This window comes from Cupressus sempervirens, chromosome 8 (genome assembly GCF_028749045.1).
Source record: "Cupressus sempervirens isolate cs-2001-9-10 chromosome 8, ASM2874904v1, whole genome shotgun sequence".
NCBI classification, from domain to species: Eukaryota; Viridiplantae; Streptophyta; class Pinopsida; order Cupressales; family Cupressaceae; genus Cupressus; species Cupressus sempervirens.
In genome coordinates, this window is record NC_143125.1 from 14593179 (window position 1) to 14615356 (window position 22178).

At 33.9% G+C, this 22178-nt stretch overlaps 1 protein-coding gene across 1 annotated transcript; it reads right to left on the bottom strand.

The window, feature by feature from the left end:
• Positions 1 to 333: 333 nt before the first annotated feature.
• LOC149541342 (thaumatin-like protein) lies at positions 334 to 7858 on the bottom strand. Its single transcript, XM_089796618.1, has 3 exons — positions 7673 to 7858; positions 4064 to 4512; positions 334 to 898 (listed from the first exon to the last, which is right to left on the bottom strand). Exons 1-3 carry the CDS (start codon positions 7719 to 7721, stop codon positions 665 to 667), a joined length of 732 nt encoding a protein of 243 aa, XP_089652744.1. The 5' UTR covers positions 7722 to 7858; the 3' UTR covers positions 334 to 664.
• Between the last annotated feature and the right edge of the window lie 14320 nt (positions 7859 to 22178).

A 22178-nucleotide genomic window follows, 5' to 3' on the forward strand; every position in this document is an offset into this window, starting at 1 on the left:
TCACCAAAAATATCAACAAATTTCAATAAACAAGTTAAGAATTCTAAGTTCCCAAAATCAGCCCCCACAACTATTGGGTTGTCTCCTCTAATGGTCGTAAGCCACTTTGTACATGACTACACGAATTGGAAGAGGTTCACCCTTTAAATGACTCTAGGAAATAGGAAATGTCGATTTAAATATTGCAACTACAAGTGTCACTATCTAGTAAGACGTGGTTTTATGCTAAACTCACATCAAGTTGAGCTTGACTGTATATTGTTTGCACTATGAGAAGAGGAAAACAACGACGAACATCGTAAATGCACAAAGTACAATTATCATATCTTCAAAAAAAATACACCCTTCTGTCTTTGCATTTTACACACCTAAATACCATACCCTACTGGAAGTACTTTTCTGAACATCCGGATTACAGCCAGGCGCTGCTTAAAAAACTGAAAACAAACAAATTGCCATGTCATGCATGGCATTTTCTCAGCCTCCAAATAGTAAAAGCTTAGGCTAACACACTAAATGAGCCTAAACTATACGAAGACAGATGCATAGTCATAGACAATTACCTACTTCCAACCCAGGCATCCAATAACAATACATTAGTACCTGACTAAATAACTTAGCAATACGTACTTGACCAAATAAGAGTTGATAAAACTAGCACCACTTAATGGGGACAGAAGGTAATGAGATAATCGGCGGCAGAGCATGTAGCTAAGCTGGCAGGATCATCATAAGCATAGCTGTAGGCTCTGGGACATGCATTTTTAAACACCCGAGAATAACTAGTAGGCCTGCAGGTCTGAGGATTGCCGTATGACCCTGTGCAACAATATTGTGGCGTACTGAATGCAAAGCATGCACTCTTGCAAGCCACAACCTCGCCCCGCTTGTTCTTCACCTGAGAGAAAGAAAACCCTAACAGCTTAGTACTCAAGAATAAGTAATACTGGCAACAGACACTTCAGCAGCACTTTGTACATAAGCAATATTAAAAGTACATCTCCATCTTAATGATTTGTCAGGTTTCAAAAGTACTTTTTAAGGTTTGCTTAGGTTACTTATTTCTTACTCCTAGGTATTGAATGACAATACACCGTGCTTGAGTTATTTACAGAAAATTTAAATGAGAGCCTGGCCTGAAATGAGATTAGAGCTATCAGATTTTCACAATTCATCAGTATTGCTATTCTTGATTGTGTAAACAATTTTTATTATCAACTTGATATAAATGATTTACACAATCAAATTCAATAAACAGACTAACAATAAAATGAGATACTAGTAATCGATATAGGCATCTTTCCCTTAGTTACATCAATTGTTAATTAATCAATAACAAGACAAACAGGAGATATGTAATAACCCCATATAGTCCAGAGTGGTGTAAATGGGTTAATATGCGGGTACCACCGCTGCACAAAACTAAACATCGAGGACAAACCTACAACCAAGCTAAACGAGGGATGTAAAAATTTAACCATGTCGGCAGAAAAATCTCAACAGGTAAGAAAAAAATACTATCAATAAGTTCATCTCTGCGAGCGTTACTAACCTATGCCTCTGCCCTGAGAAGTCTGAGGTTTTTAGTCTAATTGAAAATTAGAGAATTCAAGATGCTGCAATTATAAAAGCTACACAGGAATGGCGAATAAAATGCTGACAGCTAAATTGAAATCTGGCTCACATTGCTAAATTGAAAAACTGCTAACGCGAGAATGGCATCAAATTTTGACCAAAGAATCTTCAAAAGAATCTCAATTAAACCCTCCCTCACTGACACTTTTATTCACCCCAAAACGTTAATCCAATCATCTCAGAGATCACCTCAATGGAATAATTCCCCCCAAAGCCTTAGACCCCCAATCATCTCCAAAGATATCCCAATCACTACACTAATGACACTTTTCCTCCCCGCAAAACCTGTACAAGGATGATGTAAAAAATGCTGACAGTGCAAATGAATACTTTTGAGATACTTCTGAAATATGAAAAGTATTCATTTGCACTGTAAAAAGAATTCAAATTGATGTAATTGCTGATTCTATCCTTTTTTGAGATACTTCTGAACTACTAAACAGAGACATAGCTGGTATGATTACATAGTCGATTGATAAGCAGGTAGATTTTTACTAATCAAAAACATAATTTTCACTCTATTCACATATATAAATATGCTGAACGAAAAATAGATGTACTCTTTAAAAGCTTGGATGCACAAAGCTAAAGTGTACCACTGTACAGCTATTAATCCTCTTCCCCAGACATAAGAAGCTCAAGTGCAAGACCTCTTCCATGAGCATCTGCTCATTGGAACATTATATGGTAACAATATTAATTTTCTAAATTAAGCTCTTCACCTTCTAAGCGTTTTTTTCGTTAAAAATAACAAACATAAAAACACTTATATACATTATCTCAGAACCCTCACAATATGAGTGTATTACCAACATTTTGACTGCATCATATAGTCTGATAATTCCCTTGTCAAAATTAATAAAAATAATCCTATCAATTAACGAAGTCAATATTCAGAATACAAACCTTGCTAAAGAAACCATAACATCATATATACAACCTAACAGTTGATTACTACACTTTTTCAAGAGGCTCGCAAAAAAAGTAGAGAAACATGACTAGCAAAAACTAATGAATTCCTCAACAAAATCAATAAAACATCAATCTCACACAAGCAGCACAAATACCAAACACATATATAGACAACAAAGAGTTTGACTACTATTTTCTTTACAAGGCTAGCAAAACTAACAAAAGGATGGTGAGTCGTGACAAACAAACAATACAGGCCAAAATAAAAAAACTTAGAAAAGGAATGAAACTAGCAAAGGAAAGGCATGATCTCAAGAGAACAAAAGCCCAATTTAAATTCAAAGCTCTAAATTTGGATTATATTGCTTTTTTCAAGATTAAATCCACCTTGAAACAAAATATAACCAATTACCCAAAAAGAATTGATTTAAAAATAATTGAAAACAAATAACATACTAAAGTCATGACCCCGGAAGAAAACAGAGGAAAGACAAGACTACCAACAAAAAAACAGTCAAAGCAGATTGAACCTTACTTCAAGTGGAATATTAGTAGGCAAGAATGTCTAGATAACAATGGCGAAATAAATAAGTTATGTGAATAAAAAGTTCAAGAGTCTAATAGGGTCAAAGCAAAAAAGATGCGAAAAAAAAAATTATTATATCTAAAAATTTAATCCAAAGAGGCAGGTGGAGAAAGCATACATAAGACCAAATATCAAATGAAGGCAAAAATGATCATAGCTCAACTTAGAACAGGTTCCCACCATTTGAGGTGTGAAACGGGTAGGTGGATACTACCAAAAGGAAGAATGGGAGGAAAGAACATGTTTATTTTGCAACACAGGAGTGATGGAGACAGAATGACATTTTATCATGGAATGCCCAGGTACATTGATATTCGTTCCAGCTATGATATTATCCCAGCAACCAGCAATTCAGATTCTGTTTTTGAAGAATCACAGCTGGGCAAGAAAGCAAATTTAATGATCAAGATTCATTGTAGAAGAATGGACCTAAATAAGCAGTTTTAAAATACTTAGGGCCCTCCAGCCCTTTCAGGTGATGTGCTTTTCTAAGTGGTCTCTTAGACTGCTCTGGCCTCATGAATGTTATTAAAATCTGTCATCCATTCATTCATTCGAAACATTAACATCACCAATTTAGCTTACCAGACCTTAAAACACTTCCACCTTATACATTCTCATATAGGACACTTAACATTACTTCCATGAAATTGATCGGTACACGTTTATGACTGACAGAATTAAATGTTTTCTATTTCAATCGTGTCCCTCCTACTAAATGTACATTAAAAAACCGTGCCATCGTCGTATACCACTAGGTAGTTAAGTAAAAAAAACTTAAAATAAATTAGGCATCCAGCGTTGCCTATCATGGACACCAATTTCACTACTGTGAAATTCAATTTTAGTCTCGAAATTGAAGACTACAATTTAGAAATAAATACAGGCAGTAAAACAAAAATTGCGAAATTGATAAACCCTAATGTTTACCTGAAGATCAGGTGGGCAGCTCGGGTTCAAGTCGCTGATGCAGCCGGCATAAGTACACTTCCCCGTGCCTCGCCTAGGTGCAATGGCGAGTGGCAGGTTATAGCCATCAACGAGGCTAACGTCGTAGAAGTCCAGGGTGCCCAGCGTGAACTCAGCTAGGGTTGCAGGTGGGGCACCGCCAGCGCCATTGCAAAAGAGGCCGGAGCCACAGTCACCGGTAACGCAGTAACCCTTTCCAGTGCGGTCGAAAGAACAGCCATGCCGCCCCCACAGTCGACCCGACCACCCAGCGGGCGCGGTGATGGAAACGGCTCGGTGAGGGAGGAGACGCAAACCCCCCTTTGCCAGTACCGCTTTGCCTGCGCTTGGTTGTATGCCCGGCCATACTGCGTGCTTGCACTTGTTCACCAGTGTAAATGTCGTTGCCCCGACACAAACATCACTGCCGCCTGTTCACCGTCGAACAGATTAGGAAAACCCCATTACGTTCACCGCTCATATGACAGTAATGCAATATGAAAAAAGAAAAAGAAGGGAATATCAGGAGCAGGGCATACATTTGCAGTAGATTTGGCCTGCTCATTATACAGTAATGCAATATGAGAAAAGAAGGGAATATCAGGAGCACGGCAGACATTAGCAGTAGATTTGGCCCTTGAGGTGTTTATTTAGAAGTAAACGAAAAGGTAAGTGGTTGAATGAATGAATGGCCCAAACAGCCTATAGGACCACCTAGAAACGACGACCAATGGCCGGAATCTTATAGTTCTTTCGTACCTGTTTGCTCCGTGAAAAGAAGGTAACTTCAAACTAAGAATCATTTATTTAGGGGTAGGGAAGTTGGGCTACCGAGGGCCGTTCATCTGTTGGAATTTTGTTAAGTTTGTCCCAGAAGTTTAGCTAAAACTTAAAAGATGTAAATGAAATTGTAAAAAATTACCTGTGAACCTTTGGTAAGATGTACGTTTCAGTTAGCTATTTAGACATTGGAGTGGTCGCTGTGGTTAATTTTAATTTTTCAATATTAATAAATATATTTTTAAAATTTATATAAATTAATTTTAATACTTTCAAATATAATGTGAATAATTAATGTTATAGAGTGGATTTAATTAAAGATAAAGTAGTAGAAAAAAAATAGTCCATGAAGTTCTGATGTTTCATCTATGTCAACATCGCTTAGATGAAATGAGTGTTAACTAATGATGAAATCTAAGTGTGTGAGATAAATTTCACCGAGCCACTGTTCATAAAATATGAATAAATAATAAATATTTTTCTAATAAAAATATGAGAATCTGATTGTTATGTAAATCAGTTTATGGATTAGATTGTGTGGAGATTTTTACCATCAACGTTTCGAATCACACTACATGATCCATCATCAGGATGAGAGAGCAAGAGATGTCAAATAAAGAAGTCTTTATTTGACATCTCTTGCTCTCTCAACCTGATGATGGATCACGTAGTGTGATTACTTCTTTATTTGACATCTCTTGCTCTCTAATCCTCATGATGGATCACGTAGTGTGATTCGAAACATTGATGGTAAAAATCTCCAAACAATCTAATCCAGAAACTGATTTACATAACTATGATGGATTGTGGAAATCTGATTGCATTAATCTGATTGTTGTCAAAAATATCTTATATTTATCAATTACTAGAAGACTTAAAAAAAAAAATTTAAGTAAGAATTAAAAAATCTGATCTAAAATAATAATTTAATATATAATATATAATAGACAATAATTTAATATATAATATATAATAGACAAGATATTATACAAACTTTAGAATTACAGTGGTTTACATATTACATTAACAGCGAGAGTAAATAACTATGAACAACGACATTTCCCCACAACAATAATATACAGTACACATTATCATACAGAATAAAGCCTGCTACGGCTGTATTGCATCTATAGGGTTAGAGGTAGAGAATAAAGGTGAATTTTAAAAAATAGAAATTTAGTATGACGTGTAGAGAAATTGGGTGACTTCACAACAGTTCATTATTCTGGCGCACATCTGACCAAAGTAATGCTGATAACGCTGTTTCTGGATTCCATTTGAGAGTAACACTTCAAATTTTCATGTGTAAAGTAAATGACGTCATTTCTCGCTGGACGCTACAAAGCGAAACAATGTTTCCAAATAGCCAATCTTGTTAAAACTTCAATACATTCATACTTCGCGATCAAAGCAGAACAATATTCTCAAATAGCCAATCTTGTTACGACTTCAGTACAATCATATTTCAGAGTCAGCAAATATCTAATGAAGTTAACAGAGCAAACCAATATTTCCAAGAAACATGAAAACTGCTGAACTTTGCTGGACATAAGAAACCGGACAAATAATGTATCAGGATCGGTATAAAGAAGAGATCTAAGATCTTTCCGGACACGACAATGCAACAAAATCATTCCAAAGTGAGAAAGATCTTCCTCCTTACTTCCGTGATGATGAGCAGCACTCCGACTCCATAAACAACAATCTTTTTAAGCTAACTGCTTTCACACTTTCTATTTCCTAAATCACTAGCATCTTTTAGTTGAGTTCAAAAAGAAAAGCCCATGTTCTTAAATCTGTAAGTAATGAAGAGCAAATTCCGAGGCTACAGAGCTAAATCACAAGGTATGTCGACGAGAGTTTTCGGGGAGAACTAATAAAAATAACTAGAGATCGCAATCGATAATTTATTATCAAAATAAAATGAAAATTTATCAGGCATCAGAAAATATAATTCAGAGTTTCGACTCCGAAAATCTCACAATATCACCCCAAAATAATGTAATATAGAACTTTGATGCAAAACATCAATCCACAGTATAATCCAAAAACGATCGCAATCATCAGAATAAACTATAAAAATTTGATAAACTTAACATTACTGTAACCTAAATAATAAAGTGTGTTGCTTCGAAAATACATTTTAGAGCCGATAAGCTAGCTGAGGGGAGATTCTCGATTGAACTCTACGAAACTCCTTACAAGATCAAATCTACAAACTCCAAACAAACAAATATGAAATGTGAAATTGTTACACTTCATCACACGAAATACAAAATACTCTGTCAGAGTCAGCCCCTTCAATAAATCCTAACAAGCTTCTCCTACCAGAAAGTAGTGGAAAACTACTGCGGAAAATCAACATAAAGCCTAATCATTCTGTGAAGAGAAAAAACACAGAGCAGCTTCAAAACGCAAGATATTTGAACCTTCAGCAAACTTGCAAATCCTGCAATCCTAGATAAAGTTCTCTTACTAGAAAACTAGAGAAGAACTGCACCAAAAACAACACGAAGCTCCTCATCTTGTGAAAAAGGAAAACACAGAACCTCTTACTAGGAAACGAGAGAAGATCTGTAGCAAAAACAAATGAAGCTTCTCATTTTGTGAAGAAACAAGAGATTTGAAGTTCGCAGACAAAAATGCAAATCATACATTCCTTCATAAACTCCCCTTACAGGAAAAGCAGAGAAGAAATGCAGCAAAAATAACATGAAGATTCCTCATTTCGCCAAATTAAAATTAAAAACAGAACTTGAAAATGCTAGAAATTTTAAGTTGCAGCAAAATTAACAAATCCCCTAACCTTACCAGAGAAACAGAGAAGAAATACAGCAAAAATAACATGGAGCATCCTCATTTCGCGAAGCGAAAAAACACTGAACAGCTTAAAAAAGCAAGATCTTTCGACTTGCAGCCAAATTTGCAGCTCTGATGATTTCAATCGTGCATATTTCAAGAGAGGAAGATGAGTACCTTTAGAACCAATGGTTGGAAGGAGGTAAAAAATACAAAAAAGTAAAAAATCCGGTACAGAGATGAGGTCCGCACGGTTCTCACTGCAGCTGCGCACTAAAGCTCCAGGGCAGAGGAAATTGACAGAACTGACTGACTGCCGAGTGTAGAGGGCACTGCAACCAAGAAATTACGAGTACAGGCATGGTCGGTTCACCAAATGGCGTCGGTGTGTTGGCGGGAATTTTATAGGTGGTACGACCCAATAAATGACAATATTAATCCTAAGCTGTAGTTTAAAGTTTGGTTATGAAGAGTTAATTTCATTGGCCCACATGGAGACACGGGATTTGATTGAAGTCATCATCTTTGATTGTTCGTTGATGTTTTCTAAACTACGTTGTTTATTGTTTCGAGGGAAATTTTAAATTTTGCGAGTAGCGAGGCCGGAGGAGACATGATGGCATTTTGAATGCTGAAGCGGCAAATTAGCAGGAAAAAGATCGTACCGTGGAGTTTTAGATGGAAATATTGTTTGGCCTTTTCAAGAGGGAGTAGTGGGGGTCTAGGGATTTTGAATTGAAATTAGAATTTATTAATATTGGAATTTCTTGTTTTAAAAAATGAAAATAGAATAGGAATTTCTAAATTCTAATTTTAATCTAAAGCAAGTATATTGATCTTCTACTAAAAAGTTGGAATTAAAATTGAAAACTGGAATTGGAATTAGAATGAAGGGAGATTCACAAGGAGAGGTATCCAATGGCCAAGAACTCGATCAAGTGAGAGGTAAGCTATGTTCTTCCTCCCTTATATTTTCCATGGCATCTTATCAGTTAGCCTCATACTTGCAATACAAGTCGATGCTTTGAGAATCAAATTGATGTTCCGGAATAACAATCAACAGCACCAAAAAAACCTACGTACAAGCATCGACTTCAAAAAAGCCTACAAGCACAACACTTTTCACCCCCTTCCTTGCCTCCAATGGAAATCCTCTATTTCTAATTCGAATCTTTTGTATTTTCTTACATAATCAATTCAAAAGCTTTATGTCTACGAGATCAATTACTTAGACAAATCTAAATACAAATTTGTTACTTTGTATCTAAAACAAGAGTCATTGCGAACTAAACAAGGTTCATAAAAATTGAATCAAAAAAAAAGTCTTTGAAATGCTCCAATTCCAATTCAAAATCCAATTTAAGTTTTGTAGAACCAAACGGATCCAACTATTTTTCCAAATCCCAATTTCAAATTACAAATCCAAAATCTAACAAATTCTAGATATGATATAAATGCAGCATTTGCTAGTGCCAACAACCAACACAGACCCTCTTATAACATATTCTCATGCCACTACTTAGTTTTTTTTTTTCCCTAGTAGTGATTGTTCAACTTTTATAGGTGCGATGTTATAAACTTGTAAACTAACTATTTTGATGGTTAAAAAAAGAGGGAGATTTTTTTATAGAGACATGCAACATTTTTTAAATAAGCAATGACTGTCTATTTTAGCTCTCCACATTTTTCAACAGCGTATTTCATTTGTGAAAAATAGTTGTTCCTCTTTAAAATGAGTAGATTCTATATTATATTTATTTTATAATTCTAATTTCCCATAAGAATATGTAACTCCTTAATTAACAAGTGCCACATGGTGGCTTGTATTTGCCATAGTAATAGTTTAATTAGATAGAGTAATATATTAATTTTAATAATTACAATATAGAATCAATTAATTTGATTGGGATGATTATTTTTAATATAGATTGGTTCTCCACTGTGTGGCAAGCCATTACTGAGCCTAAAATTGTGCATTTCGCCTAGTGTATTCTTTTCCAAGGCTTGCCTTTGGGCCCTCGGCTGCAGCACCTAGGTGTTCCTGACCCCCCTTGCCCTTTTTGTGGTCAACTAGAGACTTTTTTGCAATTTTTTTGGCTCTGTAGATAGGCTCAATGTTATTGGCGATGGATCCATGATCTCTTTTGCCCCTTCTGCCCAGAACCTTTCTTTTGACATATGGTTGTTCTAGGTGATAACACTCAGATTCCCTTCAAGTACTCCCAGATATGGCATGCTTTAAGATTGGAGATCTTATTTACCATTTAGAAAGATCGCAATGTAGTTATTTGTGCTAACAACACACTTGACATTAATGTTTCCATGTACGCTTAAGCATGTATTTATAACAATGTCATGTTGCAAATTCAAGTACAAACAGATAAAGTGACTCTCGAGGTGGCTCACCTACAAGAGCTTTTGGCTCATTCAGGAAATGCCCCCTTATACAGTAGCTCATGATCTGTCAGATTTGGCCTCCAGCAATCGTACTCCTCCTCGCAATCATCGTTGTCAATGTAGCAATTATGCTCGCCACTCTCACACGCCTCGCTCTCAGCCGCACCGCTCTCCCAATGGTGGTGCTTTTAGTTGGCACTGCTCTTTTGGAGGATCTGGTGATCGGCACCGCTTTGCCTCGCCTCCTCGGAGGTCTAGCTCAAGGTGGTCTCCAATGGCTCCTCCTGCTGCTCTTGCTACCGGTTGGCCCTCTGCGCACTCAAACCCCAAGTGGGTGTTTCCTCGGCTGGACTTAGCCATTTTTCCTCCCAAGCTCGAGGGAGAGAAAGATGAAGATAATGTTGTTGTTGATGATGACGGATGGGCTCCCCCTAAGTCATCTACTCACCCCACCCTCGGGTGGGGCTCTAATGATAAGGATCCTCCTCCCTCGGCTGGTGCTACACTGGCAACTTGATGATTTTTTATGTTTTCTAAAGTTTTTTTTAATTTTTATGAATAGTTGATATCCGGCCTTTGGCCGTATGAACTCGCAGGGTGATCATGTTTCCCTCAACCCCTTTTTTTGTGAATATGTAACTTTATTGTATTTTTTTTTAATATAAGGAAGGGATTATTCATTAATATATATATATATATATTTATTTATTTATTTATTTATTTATTTATTTATTTATTTATTTATTTATTTTATTTTTTTAATTTTTTAATTTATTTTTTTATTTTTATTTTTTCATAAAAATCTAGTTTTGAATTTACTAAGATTAAAAAAATTATCAATCTATTTTTCTAAACTATTTTATGCTAAAATATTATTAAAGTAACACAATTTTAATAAAAAGTTATTTATAATTAAAAATAATATCTAATTTACTATATAAATATAAAATCATTATAGCTTAATTATATTTATGTATTAACATTTTTATTTTATTTTATTTTATTAAAAAGTTCTTATATTTATATTATATGGTTCTTATTTGTGCATCTGAAAATATTATCTCTTATAGGGGTAGTGATTCCTAGAAATTCGCCCTATAACCCCAAATAATGAGCCAATCAAATTGAGGTAAAATAGTTTCATTCATTTTAGAAATTAAAATTTTCATATATATATATATATATATATATATATATATATATATATATATTAGAAAATCAAGAAATCGAAATTCAAAATAAAAATACTTAAATTCAATTAGTTGAAATTTTAAAAAATTAATTGCTTGATAAGTATAAGTGAATATATATATATATATATTGGGGGACTTGGGCTAAAGGACTTAAGAATTCAGGGTATTGCCCTATCTGCCAAATGGATTTTTCAATCCATGGAGGGTGACTGTCCTTGGAAAGTGTTGGTTAGAAACAACATTGAGAGGGGTGTGCCTAAGAAAGCCAAATCTTGGACTAATCTCCCCTTTTGTGACCTCATTATTGGTAACTTTCCTGTCATGGTCCAAGGCTCTGTGGTTTTCAGATCTATTTGGAAGGCTTGGGACCATGTTAGGAAATTCATCACTAACAAGGATTTTCATTGTAATGATCAACTCCATGGTGAAAGATCCATTTGGTGGAATCTTCACCTGAATGGTAAACTTTTGGCCCTTACCCAAGGCTATTCTGCCAGACTGTGGGCTAAGAAAGGTATTAAACAGTTCATAGATCTCTTTGAGTAGAATCAAATCACTCCTTGGGATGAGCTTAAAAATAAATATAATATCCCTGATTCCCATAAAAAGAACTTATAACATGATTGTGCAAGCTGTTAATGGTCTTCCCACTATATGCCATGTTGATTCTCAAAGGCACCTTAATTGTAAATGGCCTGGTGGAGTTGTCACAAATCTTCTTAAGGCAAAGAATATATACAGAATCCTTGATAGTAATACTGATATTATTGATCATGTCAATGTTGTTTGGTACTCTTCTTATGATGTTGATGTTTGGAAAAAGTTCTTTGATATCTTGTGGAAGAATTCTGTTGAGCCTAAAATTAGATGCTTTAGATGGTTAGTCATGTTGGACAAGTTGCCTATTAAGAGAGATTTATCTAATTCTAATTTTTATAATTTATGCAGAGTTCTTGAAACTGGTAGACATATTCTTTTAGATTGTATTTTTGCTAAAGAAATATGGAAAATGTTTGGCATTGTTTATCCTATTGATGTTAATATTCTTGATATTATCACTGGTCATATTAATGGTCTTCCTAAAGATACCAATTTATTTTGGAACATATTGTCATCTAACATTCTTTGGCAGATCTGGAAGTGTAGGCACGAGGAAAGGTACCAAGGTAAGCCAAGGGATCTTACTGAGTTTTTTCGAAAGCTCACCTATTTTAAAATTTCTTTGCAGGTGTAGGCTACTATGTTGATCGAGCGGGACAAGATGAGAAGGTTCCTTTATGATGGGCATGCTACTTTTTTCTACTATGAGCTGAAGCATGGATACCAATGGCGTAGGACCTTGGATGATCTGCAAGCTTTTGAGCAAGCTTGCATTAGGCTGATTAGAGAAATCAGTAAGAAAGTGAATGCTAGAAAAGAAGATTTATTCAGGCTGATGTAGATTCAAGAACGTAAAAGTGTTGTTTGGATGGAGGGTCCCTTAGGTTGGACTACTTGGGTGGTCAATTACTATGATGTTCTTAGTTAGATAGTCCTTCTCTTTTTTATGTTGTATAGCTGAGTCTATTCTTCCTTAGTGAGGCTTGGCCTCTTTGTTGTTTTTTGTGGTAGTACTTTGGTTGCTTTGTATTTTTTGAAACTCTTATATCTAATAGAAAAATATATATGATCTTTACTATTTAAAAAAAAAAAAAAATTCAAAATAAAAATACTTAAATTCAATTAGTTGAAATAAAAATAATAATTACTCGATAAGTAGAAGTGAATATATAAATATATATATATATATAAATATATATGTATGTATGTATGTATGTATGTATGTATGTATGTATGTATGTATGTATGTACCAATTAATCTATATTAATTTTATAAATTATAATAATTATTTATCATTCATATGATTGGCCAAATAGGTTTGAATCTTATATGGTAACAATTTTGTTTTATGAATAACAATAAACTATATATCATGTTATATTTAGAAAACTTATATATTATAATGATATATTGTATTTAATAATATATAATTATAATTTAGATTTTTTAAATTAAGAATATAATAATGTATATAACATTCTTTTATACATAATTGGTCGAACCTTAGATTATTTATTATTCATTCATTGTTGTTGTTAAGATTAATTATTATTATGTGTTAATCTCGAATAGATTTGAACCTAGGACCTCTCCAATAAGAGGTTCACAATTAAGTGTTGCATTGTAGGCTCTTGCCTAACACATACAACATTTAATATATTTTACATATAAAAAATTTATATAATATTCAATTAATATATTTATTACAAAAATATAGAATTTGTAACACATATAAATATATTTGATAATTTAAATTATATAAAATTATTAAAATAATTGATATTCTTTATAATATTAATCTTCAATTTCAATAAGTTAATATTTAACATTTTAACTATCACTCCTCGTATTTACAATTCTTTGATTAAAAAAATATTATTTCTACTATAATTATTAAAATATAATTATTTCTGCTCACCACTCTCACACGCCTCACTCTCAGCGGGTGCTTTTGGTTGGCGTCGCTCTTTTGGAGGATCTGGTGGTCGACACCGCTCTACCTCGCCTCCTCAGAGGTCTGGCTTAAGGTGGTCTCCAATGGCTCCTCGTGTTGCTTCTACTATCGGTTGGTCCTATGCGCACTCAGACCCCAAGTGGGTGTTTCCTCAGCTAGACTTAGCCATTTCTCCTCCCAGGCCTGAGGGAGAGAAAGATGAAGATAATGTTGTTGTTGTAGATGACGAATGGGCTCCCCTTGAGGCGTCTACTCACCCCACCCTCGGGTGGGGCTCTGATGATAAGGATCCTCCTCCCTCGGCTGGCGCTGCATTGGCAACTTGAGGATTTTTTATGTTTTCTGAAGTTTTTTTATTTATGAATAGTTGATATTTGGCCTTTGGCCGTATGAACTCGCGGGATGATCATGAAGGGACTATTCATATTTTTTTTAAAATTCATATTTTTCATAAAAATCTAGTTTTGAATTTACTAAGATTAAAACAATTATCAATCTATTTTTCTAAACTATTTTATGCTAAAATATTATTAAAATAGCATAATTTTAATAAAAAGTTATTTATAATTAAAAATAATATCTAATTTACTATATAAATATAAAGTTATTATAGCTTAATGATATTTATCTATTAACACTTTTATTTTATTTTATTTTATTAAAAAGTTCTTATATTTATATTATATGGTTCTTATTTGTGCATCCGAGAATATTATCTCTTATAGGGGTAGTGATTCCTAGAAATTCGCCCTATAACACCCCAAATAATGAGCCAATCAAATAGAGGTAAAATAGTTTCATTCATTTTAGAAATTAAAATTTTCATATATATATATTAGAAAATCAAGAATTGAAAATCAAAATAAAAATACTTAAATTCAATTGGTTGAAATAAAAAAGATTAATTACTCGATAAGTAGAAGTGAATATATAAATATATATATATATATATATATATATATGTATGTATGTATGTATGTATGTATGTATGTATGTATGTATGTATGTATGTATGTATGTATGTATGTATGTATGTATGTATGTATGTACCAATTAATCTATATTAATGTTTTAAATTATAATAATTATTTATTGTTCATATGATTGGCCAAATAGGTTTGAATCTTATATGGTAACAATTTTGTTTGATGAATAACAATAAACTATATATCATGTTATATTTAGAAAACTTATATATTATAATGATGTAATTGGTCGAACCTTAGATTATTTATTATTGTTGTTAAGATTAATTATTATTATGTGTTAATCTCTAATAGATTTGAACCCAAGACCTCTCCAATAAGAGGTTCACAATTAACTGTTGCATTGTAGGCTCTTGTCTAACACATATAACATTTAATATATTTTACATATAAATTTTTTTATATAATATTCGATTAATATATTTACTACAAAAATATAGAATTTGTAACACATATAAATATATTTGATAATTTAAATTATATAAAATTATTAAAATTATTGATATTCTTTATAATATTAATCTTCAATTTCAATAAGTTAATATTTAACATTTTAACTATCACTCCTCTTTACAATTCTTTGATTAAAAAAAAATTTGTTTATACTATAATTATTAAAATATAATAATAATTAAAATATTATTATATTTAATAACAATTATTACTTCTACTAAAGACAAGTACTTAGTCATTAAGTGGCACTTGTATAATCTTGCAACACATTTCTATAATATATTTTAATTGACTTATTTTGTCTAAATTTTTAAGGTAGGTCAAAATGGACCAATATTGAAACACGTGAGAACCTATGAATGTTATTAAAAATACATAAATAAAATCATTAACAATTAAAATAAATAATTTTTTTTTCCCAAATAAAAGTAGCATAACTATGCATTTAGTTTGGTGATAAAATCATGTTACCTAGATGGTATTTGGTTCAAATCTTCTTCAATAGAAAAGAGAGTGTATCATTTAAACAATAATATGTTCATTTAATAAAATAAGATGCTTGCCCACAATATGCGAATTCGATAAAATAAGATGGTCACTTACACAAGTATTGTTATCATAATGAATAAATATTTTGTTCTTATGTATACGACTATTGAGTTATCAACAATTATGCATTGGAATGTGGCATATTAATCATTTGTTTATCATCAATTTAAAAGGTGAACATATTAAATCCCTTGTATTTTCTTATGAAATGTGTGAGACTATAAAAAATAATTAGAGTTCAACTATTGGCCCATTATGCTACTTATAAGTTGTACTTTATATGATAATGTGTCATCTTAATAACAACAAATAATTTTTATCTTAGGTTTTCAGAGATGAACTACAAAAGTTTATTTTTAATTAGGCTTATCCTTCAACATATCCCCTTATCATTCTTTTATGGAAGATGATCCCTCCCCATATTTACTAAAATATATGGAAAGAGAGTTACAATTGTATTTTTTGAGGTATGGATAACCATAAAGAGGTGGTTGCTTCCATTATTATTAATCTACTACAAGAGAGCATTTTAGTTTCCAAATGAAAATAGTCTTCTCCCACTCTTTCTCTAAGGACTATCGGGTGGTAGTTAATTGGAACTTTCTTAATTCTTTTCATACTTTTGATAATTCTAAACGGTTAATCAGAGCTAACATGTAATGCCCTGCTAGGGAACCCAAGAGAGTAACCTAAAATATGTATAAAAGTTTACTATTTATTTTTCTTAAGAGTTTACAGACATTAATGTAATAACAAAGAGAAAGAAAGTGATAATAAGATAGCACATGTAACATGCAATATAACTCATGTAACATAGATTACAAATCTCAATGGTTCCATAACATAGAATCACACACACACACACAACAATCTGCTAAGTATTTTTTAGTGGGAAAATGGAAGCACTCAATAAGGTATGTAAATATAGGGCCTCCAATTTCCACTAACATTCGATATAAGAGAAAGAGGGGCTTGAATATATAAATCTCAATAAAACTCAAATTAGATCAGTAAAACCCAAAGGGATAAAGGGATGACAATGTTAAACCCAAATCATATCAAGGAAATATGCAAGCAAATCCTCTTCATGCAATGTAAAGCTTGATTAAAGATGTGTAACATGCTAAATGCAAAATTGAGCTAATTGATTTAATTAGAAGTGTAAGATAGATCTAGGTGCTAGATATATGCAATCAACCCAATTAAGATATGAAAATGGGTCTAGACTAAAAAGTGGAATGAATGATGAAGTACTCACCTCGAGATGTGAAAGGGAATATATTTTTTCACTTTGAAAATCACATATCTAAACCTGTTACAAAATTTTTGACTACTCTCACAATCACAACAAAAAACCTAGATTTTATTTTTTAAATTTTTTTTCAGGGTCTCAAGAAGATGTCAACCTAGTGGTAATGTGTCCATATGCTTTACAATGAATTCACCATGTTACCGAGACACAGTAGCAAATTTGACCCAACTTATTTAGAAATGTTTCAGTGAGTGGTTTACATATTTGTGGCTGCAATTCAGCTATCCTACTCTTGCACGTAGTAAAGCTTAATTTTGTTTTCGTTGGATGAAGATTTGTCTTGGTCAAGCCCTAGATTGAGGAATCAACCTTGAAATTGAGATGTATATGTAGAAATTCTAACATGTAGAGGGATCAAATATACCAAATGAAAGATACAATTACCTTTGTAGATTCAATCAAGTTTGATATGTGATCAATTATGCAAATGTAATAGCCTTGACTCCAAGAAACCAAAAGAAAACCAAATAAGTCAAAACCTCATGAATAGGAATGTAGGAGACATGCCATAATGAAGGATGGAAGAACTTGAATGATTGGAATGGTGGATGTCCTCCTTAGAAGCCAAACTCTACTACCACCATAAAAGAAGAAGCTTGACACAAGAAGAAAATACTTGATCTTGATGAATGTTTGACGATGCTTGATTGCAGTCTCATGAACACGTGTATGTTTTCTCTTGATTTCTTGTAGAATGGTGATGGATGTTTGATTGAGAATTGATCGATGAAAATGAAATGTCCAAGCCTCCTTATATACTATTTTGTGGGATCAAAAATAAAGTTGGTCGATCTAGGAGTGAGAGTAAATAATTGGTAAACTTGAGGCACTTCTGACCCCAAAACTAAAATTCCTTAGGAAAGAGGTCAACCTATTCTTGGAATAGGTCACTAGTACATTAGGCCTCCATTTTCGACCAAAATTTTTGACAACAAGCCAATTTGGCTTGTCAAATTCACTATTTTTTTTTAATATGATCTCGACAAGGTTGAAATTTTGACCGTGCTAAAGTTTTTTCATCAAAATTTCGATGACACTTAAGTTTTTGTCGAAATTTCGATGACACTTAATTTTATTGTCAAAATTTTGATGTTGTCAGGATATAAACAAAAAAAAGTAAAGCAAACATTTCATTTTTGTATCTGAAAAATTGTAAGTGCGTGGGAGGGTTTTTGCATATTGTCTTTAGGCAAGGGAAAGCATGACTTGAGTCAAGTAAGAGATTCAACACCCACGTCATTTTTGGAGAATGGAAGGGAAATTAAAAGTCATTAAATTTTGATAGAATGATTTCCATTCAAATGATAGAGTGTCTATTTTTATGGCTCAAAGCCCTTTAGCTGATTTTCAAGCCAACATGAATATCTCCATGTTATTGGAATATAAATTCAATTCCATCTTCACCCATCATTGTATCTTCAAGTTTACAAGTCTCGTGTTTGGTGCCTTGGTTAGAACATGCACATGATCTAAGGAATTGTGTTATCCTTTTCATAGAATGTGCGACTCACAAGAAAATCATCCTGGCAAATATCGATCCCTAACAAAGGAAGATTATAGAGGAGGCACTAAAAACATTCAATGTGTTGGAATTACAATAGAAAAGGTAAACTTTTGAGGGGGGTGGGGGTGAATCAACAGTTTAAACTTGGACCCATAAAACTTTCAACATACATTCATCTCATGCATTCAATGAAATAACATGTAAAGCATATACATCTAAAACATGTAAGCAAGTAAACATTCACACACATATAACACCAAATATGATTACCTAGAAACCATCAAGTGAGAAGGTAAAACTGGGGTGGGGATGACACCCACAAATCTTCACTACTACAATAATAAAGTGTATCCAATGAAGGTTACAATGTTTTGATCATGAGACATGATCTACCCTGTGAAAGGTCTACCCTGTTAAAGGCTTGCAGAGACTGTTAGGTCTCACCTTGTTAGAGGATTTTGTAAGGAAACTTGGCAATAAAGAATATAACCGTTTCCACATAACCCATAATAGATCTAAAATAAACACGAAATTAAAATCCACATGCAAGAGAATAGACAACATACCCACAAAATTGTGACACAAGATATACCCTGGGAAACCCTCATTGAGGGAAAAACCCAGCCTCCAAAAGCATCCATCATCATGTATTATTCAGCAAAAATACCATTGCCATACAACCATAGAAGCCTTCATGGCCATAGCCACAATCGAGCAAACTATGTGAACAAGCATGAATCCACACATCCCATGCCATGCTTTCAACCTTCACAAATGCTCCCTTGGCTAACCTGTCAAGCCTTGTCCCGCTCAACTCTTGTCTTTTGTCTTCTCCTTGTCACTCTTTCTTTTCTCTCTATACAACAACTACCCTTGTGGCTGCTTATATAGTAGCAAGTCCCACAAAACCACCAAGTGGTATTACATAAACCATGTGCTAAAACCATGTGCTACCTAACCCATTGACCCCACATTTAATATTGGGCATTTAATTTTTTTTCCAATATTAAATAATTACATCAAATATTATCACAATGTTACAATACAACTCATCAAGAATATTCCATTAGAATCTTTACATGTTGCACGTCCATCTAGGTACAACATTACATAATAAAATAAAATAATAAAATAATAATATTATGCAATGTGTGCAACACCCATTATCTCAACAATCTCCCACTTGTCGTATACATTGCATAGGGTCAATCCGTAGCCACATAAATGAACAAGGGAACAATCCCTCCCAGCACATCCACCATCATGGATCAAAATACACCAAGTGCTCCATCCTGGTATCTGCAACAAAATCAAAGTATCCAGAATCTCAAACATGAATGATCTCACCTCCTATTATGCCACTCCCACTGGACATACATAGAAGCCATCCAAAGAGAAAGCCACCCAACCTGTCACATTAAAAGATCATAAAATCCTGTACCAACTGAAATTCCAAGCACAAAAAAACCTGATCCAAAGGTAATCACATGTATCCGTAGTTGTCAAAATATCCATAGCTGAAATAGCACCCACAAAAAAGTGCCAAACCCATCCAACTATCCATACCTCAAAGGTATAACAAGTGAATCTCATATCACCGACATATCCAATCTGCAACCTGCAATCACAAGCCTCAAGAGAAATACCTACCACATATTTACCAAGAAGCTCTCACTACAAAAGATAATGTCAAATCTATAACCAATCCACTCAACACATCTTAAAGAAGTGAATCCATGTAGTATCAAGGACATCCACAATACATAAACTGATATCCTGCAAGAACAACTCTCATAACAAGTCTCCAATGCTCTCCCAAATTCTCCACAACCAACAAAGGAAAGAGATAAAGAAATAACCATGTCATCTCTCACATGAAAAACATGAGCACAAACCAGTGATCACAATCTCTAACCAATCTCAAATCCAATGTAGGCAAAACTGAACATCCAGGAAGATAACCAAGACCAGAGAAACCATGCAAATCATAACCTGTATCATGTCCTTCTACACACACCTCTAGATGTAAACTGTGCAAGTATGATCTCCTCCATTAAACCCCAACAAGAAGCCTCAACAACACCCAAACCATACCATATAACTCATCACGGATGTAAGCCTCTCACAAGAAGATCAAACTCAATAAAACCATTCCTAAACCAAGGAATAACCATTCATAATCCAAAGAAAATGCCCAATAAAAAACCATCTCCCAAACTCAACTAACATAACAACATATGCACATGGAGATAACCAATGCTAAACCATCTCTCAAATGAACCCTCCAGAACTAACTCATGCACCATAGCTCAAGATCCATATCCATGAAAGACAAGCATAAATATAATGCAACTGAGAGAAACAATGGGCTATACCTCTCAAGTAGCAAACCACTGAGTAGACCAAGAGTGGGGAATGAGAATGCTCATCAAGATACCCAAGTCTCCAACCAAGACTCATCTAAGAACAATCTCCTCTCAAGTCCATATCAGGTGACTGCCCCTCGGACTTTCTGCTGAAACTATCAACCGTCCCAACAAATACTTCTCTAATCCAAGAGAAATCAACGTCACCACCGTCTCTAAGTATCCATGAGCACCTGTAACCAATCAATCCATGCCAACTCCAAATGAAACATAGCAATATCATGAAGTATCCAGCTTATGATCAGTGTACTCAATACCAAGAAATTAAACCAAGATCAATGTCAAAGTTCCAACCATGGCCTCAGGAACATAAACATGACAACATGATCTTACCATCTCAACTAAAGAGATAACATGCTCCATATGAACACACCATAACATGTCACAACTCTAAACACGTATCAAGAGTATACCATGACATAATAATGAAACCATCCTCACACCAAGGATAACATGCCAAATAAAAGTATAAACCACACCTTTGCCAAGAACCCTGTGAGTCCTCAAGATGCAACCATCTCCACACACCATGAAGAAAACCATCTCCACATACCAGGAAGAACCATCTCCACACACCATGAAGAAAATAAGTGCATCATGCAAATGTCAAAGACGCTTCTGCAGCAACAGGATCTAAGACAAACCTCCAACATCTGCAAACACTCAATAAATATATCAATGCCAACAACTCTCACTCAAACGTGGTACCAAGTCACCTATGGCATCATAAAATCCATCCTCTCCAAACCAAGAAGATATAAACCAAACTAGGAACTAATCCTACACTGTCACAAGCTCCCACTAAACCGTGTATCCAAGCTATCTATGACATAATGATGAAAAAAAAATCCATCCTCTAACCATGAGAATCAACCAAGGCATTAAACCATCAAAGAACTCAAAAGTGCACATCATGAGCTCCTCAAAAGAAAACCAAATAACCATGATCCTCAACCAAGAAGATATACCACCATAACTAAATCAGAAATCCAAGCTAATGAACATCAAGGATGTACCTGTATAACCAATCATGTCATGCCAAAATCCATGGCACCATGATCACATCCATGAACCGAGCATCTGGCTCTCAAAGTATGTCCAACCTGTCAGCATAGTCAACCACAATCCTCCACCATGACTATA